The sequence below is a fragment of the Triturus cristatus genome, chromosome 5_1 (genome assembly GCF_964204655.1).
Source record: "Triturus cristatus chromosome 5_1, aTriCri1.1, whole genome shotgun sequence".
In the NCBI taxonomy this organism is placed as follows: domain Eukaryota; kingdom Metazoa; phylum Chordata; class Amphibia; order Caudata; family Salamandridae; genus Triturus; species Triturus cristatus.
In genome coordinates this window covers 43723266-43732865 of record NC_140587.1, presented here as the reverse complement: position 1 = coordinate 43732865, position 9600 = coordinate 43723266, and the positions used below count along the sequence as shown (strand labels likewise).

The 9600-nt window shown below is 45.3% G+C and overlaps 1 protein-coding gene across 5 annotated transcripts in view; it reads left to right on the top strand.

The window, feature by feature from the left end:
- The first annotated feature begins 455 nt into the window (after positions 1 to 455).
- Positions 456 to 9600, top strand: part of LOC146830114 (TBC1 domain family member 20-like) — a 96168-nt gene continuing 87023 nt past the window's right edge. For 3 of the 5 annotated variants that reach the window (XM_085604339.1, XM_085604337.1, XM_085604340.1), the window contains exon 1: positions 456 to 599. In XM_085604339.1, coding sequence (XP_085460465.1) covers positions 536 to 599 — 64 coding nt within the window. In that variant the 5' untranslated portion in view covers positions 456 to 535. Of the gene's footprint in view, positions 600 to 912; positions 944 to 9600 lie in introns of those variants that run through there. The other 2 variants (XM_085604341.1, XM_085604338.1) reach the window with 2 other exon arrangements.

The window sequence follows — 9600 nt, the reverse complement described above, 5'->3', positions numbered from 1 at the left end:
TCCAAAGACACTTCCAGAACTAATACACCCCTTTTCATGTCCCTAAAGGAAGTTCTTTAATTATTGTAAATTTGTAATCTATGCCTGTACAATCCTCATTCTATTGTATTTTTTTTTATTTTTTGAGACTGCCATCTATTGTTTTATTTTACCTTTTCTTGTTTCTCGCTCGTTTCTGTAACGTGTAAATATGTAATATTCTCCTCATGTAACGTACTTGGTTCTATTGTGAAGCGCTCTGACACCCTTGGGTAAAGTCCGCGCTATATAAAAATTCCATAAGATAAATAAATATGTAGTTAGTGCCTGTATAACTACATTTCCCAGCTGCCCCTTCTGAAAGCGTGGCTAGTAGGCTGGGTGATTAGCCGAGTGACAGCACTGTCCCGCAATCAAGAGCCGCCTCCGTACCCGATGGGCCAATTATTGTGGAGTATGGCGGGACTTCCGTCGAGAAACTGTCCAGCAATTGGTGAGCTGCTTCCATCGATGGGGCTCCTGTGTTTGCACAGGTGTTGGTAAGGAAGAAGGTGGCATGGGAAGCCGGCGGGGCAGCGACATGACTGTCCCCTCAGGGAGGAGTGGGGTGCGGCAGGCAGGTAGGTGGACAAGGACACTGTAATGTTTAAAAAAACACAGAGTTGTGGTGGATACAAATACGCATGCGCAGCTGCACCAAAGCATCTCATCTTGTTGGCAAAACTTTCAAGTCTGCGCATGCGTCGTGCGCCCCACCGGCAGCTAGAAGTCCACTAAAGGGCTCTGCGCATCACACCTGAGTTTGACTCCCTAGCTCGTCACCTGACGTCTGTCTTAGAGTGCTTGGTGTCGGCACATCTGTACCCCCTGTCACAAGTGCACTGTGTGTGGGGGTACCAGCCCCCTTCACTCTCCCTACTGGCTGCCGACCCCAGTCTGGCCATCAGTATGTGTCCAACAAGAGGTAGGAGTATTCACTACTACCCTTGAGGCTACTACTTAACCGGAAATGGCGTCAGATGACCCCAGGCCCAATGGTGACTGCACATGAAAGGACTGTCTTGTCTTTTCACCCAGCCCCAGAGGGAATCACAAGAGCTAGACGAGTGACCTTTGAGTACTGTGGCAGCCTTAACCCACTATTTGGCGACCCCAGACAGTAAAAGGATTTTTTTTTTTAACTGAGCAACAGGATTATTTTAATCAATTGTACATTGCAGCAACGCCGACACAGAAATGGATGGATGTGTGTGTTAACATGGTCCAGTCACGTGGCAGATAAGATATGGAAGTCTTGCAACAGTTGTAACCATATGTGAGGTAATAAATGTCTGGCTTGAATACGTTCCTGTTCGCAGCAGACTGGAGCTGGAGGCACTCGCGTCTTTAGGGTGGAACAGATGTCCTTTCAGTAGCTGCTTGCAGCACAAACCAGGCCAGGGCGTACCGGAGCGCTGAGCGGCAACACAAAATTGTGTACGTCGATTGGGTAATCTTACATTGCACTTATTGCATTACATTCCACATACATACACACTTACAATTTTAGGCACGGGAGAGTATGTGATTTGCTCAGGCAGAACTATGATCAAATTCAACAGTTTTAACCACTGCTCCACATTTCATAAATTGTTTTCAACTGTTTGGTGCGTGTGGATTATAGTCCGAGAGAACACTGAAGCTGCATGACTGAAGTTGATGTGAGCGGGAAAGGAATAAAATATGTCTGTATCGTCTGCAAAAATGTGATATGAGAAAGCAAACGAGCATTTAATACAACAAGGGGTGCCGGTATAGAGTTAGAAAGTGGTTGGAAGTTTGGTTGGGTTGGCTAAGATGTCACTGAGTTCCAGGTGACTGAGAATGAGTGGCCGGGGAGGTGTGAAGTTTGTATTGTATTATAATTGCATTCATATAGCGCTACGACCTCTGATGAGGCGTCTAAGCATTTTTTTTGGTGAGTAGCACGCTACTCTGGAACCCATGAAGGATTAGTGGTGAATTAGTATAGTGAAATATAAATTTAAGCAGTGTATATGTTAGTCTGTTATTTGGTTTGAGAGGGATAGTGGAGGGATAGAAGAGGGACAGAGTTTTGCATTTATATAGCGCTTGCTACCCCTGATGAGGTGCTGAACCTCTTTTAGATGAGTAGCACGCTACTCCTGAATGCTAAGTCAATAATGCCCTGGGAGTCAGGAGAGGAGGTTAGGATGAGCAATCCTGGTGACATGCAGCAGATCGAATGATGTCTAATGTGATGGTAGTGGTGGTGAAGTAAGATACTTCAGAGGGTGCTGATTTTGTGAATTACTGAGTTTGGAAATCTGATTTGAAGGGGTTGAGTAGATTAGGAAAGACATATTGTGGGGCAACTGTAGACTAATCCAACAGTATTTTGGAGTCGTAGGGTAGTTGGGGATATTGAGCTGTAAAATGCGCAAGATGAGGGAGATCGAACTACTGCAGATTTCTAATATGTTGGCTATATTCTAAATGTGAGGAAATAGTGTAAATTAGTTGTCAGATAAAAAAACACAATGAAACGCAACATGTGCCTATAACCCTGATCCGCATCATTGGCCCGATAGTGCTATCTATTGAAACTCAAATGATCATTGGCTGATGGAGCATACTCTTCTAATGAAAATCCAAGAATCACGTGATGCATAGCCACTAATTGAGCGCATCGGAATTTAAAGTGTCTATTTGATTAGGACTATTCCTATAAAATCAGACACATACAAAAGCATAGACTCCAGCCCTGAGAGCTATCATTTCACAAAACAGGTGTTGGCTGGTTCAAACAAGCATTTGCAATGCAATAGGTCTCGTATTTACGTGAGTTTGAGCTATTTTTATTGTAAATGACAATGCCTTTTATTTATGTTTTGGTTTTTAAAACATAAATAGAAGGCGTTGTCATTTACAATGCTAATAGCTCAAACTTGCGTAAATGCGAGACCTATTGCATTGCAGAGGCTTGTCTTATATTCCACGAATTGACGGAGAATATATCTCTTTTGGAACAAGACTGAGCTATGTCAGGCTGTATCGGCAAAAGACTTAACTATGTTAATGCACTTTACATACTATTACCATCCACTGTCCTAACATATGATACTGGTAGTTCAGGACAATGCTGCAGAGCTGGTTTATTAATTGATTCAAACCCATTGGGCATCTAGAAACTCAGTCAGACTAGCCAACTCTAAGTCCCTTAACACGTCTGCCTCAAAGCTTAATGCAAGCTTTATAGGGCTGTCAGTCAAAATGCCTCATTAGCTAACGCCTCATTGGCTGGCTGAATGTTTTCTTATTATGAGCAGGACGTCCCAAAAAGAAGTAACATAATCTGCAGTACATTTAAAGAGCTGGTTAAAGCTTGCTTGGGTTCAAGGAAGGTCTGCACCCCACATTTTATACATGTTAGGAAAAAATAATTTTTTGGGGGTAAAGTTAGCCTCAGACCGGTGTATGAAAGCTGAACCACACTGCCCTAAATTACTTCTCTTCTTACTGACACGTTGAGCGGTCCTCCTTAGATTGAGAAATTCCACTAGTTAGGTTCCTAAGTTTCCTGGATCCTGAGATGACCCTTGACCCTGTTAACATTCCTTGTAGGCAGGCGCAGTACGCATTGCGTGTGCAGTCTGAACTGCTGTCTATCCCATGGAGCAAAAGTGTGACACGTTTCACAAATTTGCTTGGTTATAGCTAGAACTTAACTTTCCTATGTCACTGTCAACTAAGGACAATTTAAACCCGCACCCAGCGCTCATGCTCTGCTTACTGCTATTCGTCCAAGATCATTCTAAAGTTAATGTTGTCTTTCTGCAGAAGTGGATTCACATGTCAGTGCTCTGGAAGGCCTGCACAATCAATGTCTGAGGTGAATTGACTGATCATTGTTGTGCAAAGCCTGCACAACCTCAGTCTGAGGTAGATTGATTGGTCACTAGTGGCAAGGACTGCCTAAATACTGTCTGCGTTGCAGTGAGGGGTCAGTGTTGTGGGAGGCATGGACAGCACAAATATAAGGTGGTTTGAAAGGTCATTGTTGCAGAAGTCTGCACAACCAATTTTTTGGTGCACTGCAAGTGAGTGGTTAGGTTGACCTGCAGAATAAACATCTGGAGTGAAAGATCACTGGTGGTGGCACATCTGCACAGCCACTTTACATGGCGGCTTGGAAGTTCAGTGGCAGGGACTGGTTACAAAATCACTCTTTTGTGTAGTTAACAGATCAGCTTTGTTTCAGGTGTGCACAGTCCCTGTATGTAGATCAGACAGTGTCTGAGAAGGATGATCTATTTCGTGCTGGAAAGCCTGAACAATCACCACCTGTGTTGTCCTTTCTCAGTTAATTAATGTGACATTTGTATTCCAGTGGTTGTCAGACTGGCCCTTTCAACAAGCTGTGAATCTAGGTTAGGTTACTGTTTTCTTATTGCACTCATACTGACTTGCTAAGGTTTCTAAACACTAAATATGCATGCTGATAATATGCCACAAAACCTTTACCCTATTGAGGTTCAAGTTGTCACATGTAGAAGTTTCAACTCTTTGTCGAGACATATTCGCTGAGTGTTAATGGCTTACAGTTATTGCTGCTAAGTACAATTCAGTTTCCAAACATGCCTTCATACAGGAATACTTTCCTCTGGCGGTGGTGCTAAACTGCTAAATAAACGTGACATTTAAACTATTCTAATTGTATTTATATAGCGCTTACTACCCCCGTCGAGGCGTTGAAATGGCCGTAGCTCACACGGACTGCACAACAGAGAGCATCGCACATCAGAGACCATCTATATATATCCCTGCATTTGTACTTATCCGAAACATGTCGAACTTGGAAACATTTAAAAATATTTTGGCAGTTCCTTTGTTTTCGACGACATTCTCTCGACGGCATTGACACCCCCTGCGTCTCCTCCCCCCTCCCATGAAGCAGTTTTTCAATTAGCAGTATTGTTCGAGCCATTTCTGTCACAAGCCCCACAGAGCAATTTAGGAAACACTTTGAGAGCAGAGCGGTGGGAATTATGCATTCCATTCTCTTTTCCATTCGGAACCCAGGCTGGGTCTGTAGAGCGTTTTGTGCCAGAATTCAGCATACATTGCCCTAACTTCTTGCTATGGCTGTGTAGTAGTACACAACGTTGTCAGCCCACCCCCCTCTGAGCGATGTGTCCACACTGGCACAGGAATCATCTTCTTGGCACAGTTTGGTTGCTATAAAATGGCTGCCGGCCGCTTATCCATTGACCGATGGTGATGAATGGTGCAGGGGCACCAAAGTCCTAATTAGCACCGGCAGAGCGGCCTTCAGTTCCTATTAAAATGCTCCCTTCTGAAAACAAACACTCCTTTGATAGATTTATCTAGGTCGGGGTAGTTTTAATGATGACAAGCTTTCAATTAGACGTTGCCCTGTGAAAGGCCTCCTGTGCTGACAAATACACTGTAATTTGTGTTTTACCTTTAAATGTCCAGAAAATACTCCTTTTCCGGGCCGAGTTTTCTCTGAATGAAGAGGCAGTGGATACACAAGATGTTGCCGTTGCACCCCACACAGCACTGGAAGGAGGGGGAGGAACAGCAGAGAGAGTGGGGTGGGGGGTAGAGTAGCGAGGGGAGGGAGGAAATAGAAGACGCTCGTGATAGCCCATCAGATAAGAGAAAAGGGAAGTGCTTGGAACAGGGGCCCTTGGAATGCCTGTGCGCCGCGACTCGTCTGCTTCGTGAACACTTTTCTTATCTGCTTGCAGAGAGGAGACGCCATGCGCGTGCACATCGCCTGTCTGTGCGCGCACATGGTTTGTCTCCCTTCGCTAGCAAAAGCCACAACAATAGTCTTGCCAAGGCGAAGAAGCGCATGCGCTGCGTTCGCTAGGTGAGACCTAAAAAGTGAGTATTATTGAATGGAAACCTAAAAAATGGTGCCTCCGAAGTGCTCCAAAACTTTCTATTTAGAAGACAAAAAGAGCTCTGAATTAGAAGGCGAGAGGTTTGAGGGCTGAACGACGTCCATGGTGCAAAGGATGCGTGGGTGGTTTGATAGTTATGAGTTTGATTTGAGATGGGATAAAGTGTAAGAAAGATGATGTGTGGGGCTGCCCTCTGAGAAGTGGGTAAGAAGGCCCTTGAGCTGTAAGTAGTGTATCCTGGGTGTGCCTATTAGTAGTGATTTTCAGTGAGAAGGTGTGGAAGTTTAGTTCAAATAACATAAAAATTAATCGCAGGTAGTAAAGCTCTTTATTCTCTTCAGCACCTGGAACCAACTGCCATCCCACAGAACATTCCCTCCTCAGAGACCAGAATGTGGACTATTGACAACCGTCTGCAAAGCGCTGGGACGCCCCGTTGCTGGGGTAGCCATGCGCTATACAAGCTACTGTAACATAACATAACATAACAATGTGAACTTTACGGTACATCACCACAACATCCCCTTCGCTCCAATAAACACCCTTTAGAACAGAAAGCATATGGATAACACTAATTACTTCAGCAAATAAAACCTATTCATGCCATGAATGAAAATTGAGATGAACACAAAACAACATAATAAACATCTTGACTAACCACAAACTTACAAAAAATTATTCTCGAAACCTAATTGGTTTCCTGATCACTCTTTTACTCCTTCCATTACTATTATGAGAAGCTGGCCTGTTATATGATGTACACGTGTGTAAGTCGACACTTTGCACCAGTCTAGACAACCCTTATGGTGATTTAAGTGGTTTTAGACAAACTTAAAAAGCTCTCTAAGTGGAAGCTGTGTAGAGCAGCCTTCAGGCTTAGTCCTGAAGGAGTGTAAAGCGGCTTGTTTTACCGGAATGCAATCTTATAGTATAGGTTAAATGGAAAATAACCACACAAGGTATTCATAAAAATATGTATTTATTATATATATTCATTAACACATACAAATATCTCCTACCTGGAGATATGCACAATGCATACAATACTTTGCAAAGAAACACAGTAAATATCACGTAATACACAGTGGACCCCAAGGGGGGACCAAACCATAAACTAAGAAAGTGGTATAAGAACCACGACTCGGATCAAGACAGTGTCGAGAGGACGTTGAAGTGCTGGGAATCCAAGGAATCGCCTAAGGTAAGTAAGTAGGAACCCCACGGAGAGCGTGTGCAGTGTGGGAACACGGCCACGTGCTCTGTACAAGTCTACATGTAAGTCACATGTGGATTTTTAAAGATTATGAACCCTTCCCAGTGGATCCTGTGGAAGAAAGAAGGTTTGGGAGCTACCCCTCCCGTGGATACCCTAGTATCCACGTTACCTACACCAGGGAAGCCGGGTGCATATGTGTGAAGTGGTGTTGGAACCTGGCGTCGTTTCCAGTGGAGGACTCCAGGAAAGTGCTGCTGCTGGAGGAGGAGAAAGGGTCCGGTGGAATCCGAAGGTGGATTCCAGATGAGAAGTACCTGCAAGCGGAGGGGACAGAGTCTGTCACTCAGAAGTGACCAGGAGACTTGGAAGATGAATGCCCTCTGATGTCCGGTGTCGCAGGAGAGTTGACGAGGACCTTGACTCTGCAGCTGTGAGGACCAGGCGACACTGAGGAAGAGCAGAAGCCGTGCATGAGCTGTCCCACAAAGGATGTCGAGTGCTGAGGGGTCGGTGTCCGATGGGCAGGCGCGGTGCGTCCATTGGGGCGTGGGGGCGTAGCCCCCCCGACCGCGCCCGCAGCTCCCTCCTCTTGTGAATGTCCGCAGCTGCAGCTCCCTCCTCTGTGAATGTCAGTCAGCATGACGTCGGACCGTGGGCGGTCCGGCGTCATGTTGACTTGCATCATTGTCAGAGGCCTTTGGGAAAGGCAGCACAAGTGCGCATGAGTGGGCATGGAGCTTAATTTTTTACTCCGTGCCCAGTCATGTGTACTTGTGTTTTTGCTGCCTTGCGCATGCCCATTAGGAGCCCCTCGGTCTCCTAATGGGCAGGCGGCGGGCGAGGAGTAGGCTGTGCCGTCAGCCAATCCTGGCGCTGCTGCAGCGCCAGGATTGGCTGAGTGCCGGGTTGCCAGTCACTTGTGTCACGTGGACGTGGTGTTCTGGACCGTTTGAAGGGGCAGAGAGGCGCCAACGCGGGCCAGGAGAAGAGGCGGTCACCGGTCAGGTAAGTGTTTTTTAATTTATATTGTCCAAGTCTTCTGTTCTTCGCACTACATATTAACACAAATAGATGAACTATCCGTGCTCTGTTTTCCTTAGTACAGAAAAGCAATGCCATGGTATGTCAAGCAGCCCATCCAGGCCAACCAAAAATAGCCAATACAAACTTAACGGCAGGGCCAAAAGCGCCTACTATTACCCCTATTGGCCCCAATTTAAGTCTAAAGTCACCCCCTGCTCTATTGAAAAAGGGCAATCAACCATGCGACCTTGCTGTCCATTCGACCACTACTACTATGGAATCTGCACCTGCTAAACAAGTAGGCCCCCTGCTCCCTAATACCGAGAGTATAGATATTAGAGGGCTCCATATCCATCTACCACCTGAAGCAGGCCCATATGTTGCAATTCTGACCGGGGTCCCTAAGCTAAATCCAAACACTGAGGAACCGACACTGTCCTTAAAAAATAAGGTACTCCATTGGCTCACCACCAATAGACCGCTCCCAGCACACTGTCGTAGCAAGATTCTAATGGTGCGTAGGGTACCCTGGCTAGGTAATGAGATGAAATCGATCCGGGGAGATTGTGTTATAGTTAATTTCGATGACCCACGTACGGTTGACTATATTTGCCATAGAGGTATGTGGGATAAGACTGATGGCATAGAAATAAAAAGGCTCTCTTTCTTTTACCCTCCTATAAATAGGTATCTCGATAACCTGGCTAGCAACCGGCCCCATATCAGTACGCGTGACAGTAGAAGGGAATGGGACGATTGGTATGTACAGGAAGCTAGAAATATAGCCCCCCCTGTAGGCTGGAAAGGTGCTCCAGTTACCAATAGATTCAGTTGTCTAGAAGCAGTGGATTGACCACCACTGCGATTAGGATATGGACTTGAGGGCATTAATCAATCTAGCACCAAAATTTTACAACCTCTTGAAAGTCCTACAATTAAGGAAAACTCTGATAATTGTTATAAACCTCTGGTTTCCCAAACTAATAATCAAGTAATCTTGCAACCTGTAGCTCTATGTTCCTCCCCTTCTTCTCATCCAGGGCTTATTGATGCCCAGTTTTCTATTCCTGCTGAACCTAGTCAACCAGCCGTATTCCCGTCCTCTTTTGACCACTTGGGCACTGTTATTAAGACTGTCCACGATCCTATGGGTAGCCTTAAGATTCTTAGCTGGAACTTAGCTGGCATCCAAAGGAAACTGAGCATCCCTGACTGGAATGTTCTAGTGGGGAACCATGAGATTTGCTTATTCCAAGAGACTTGGAGTCTGGATCCCCTATATCGAGTTGGCTATACTACGCATTTTGTTCCAGCAGTGCCACCAAGAAACGGGAAGGGTCGTGATTCGGGAGGCCTTCTTATCTGGGTAAGCATCGACTTAAATTGTAATATAAAACCTAAGCAAATCAATAGCCCTGATATCCTAGGAATATCCTGGAGAGGCCCCAG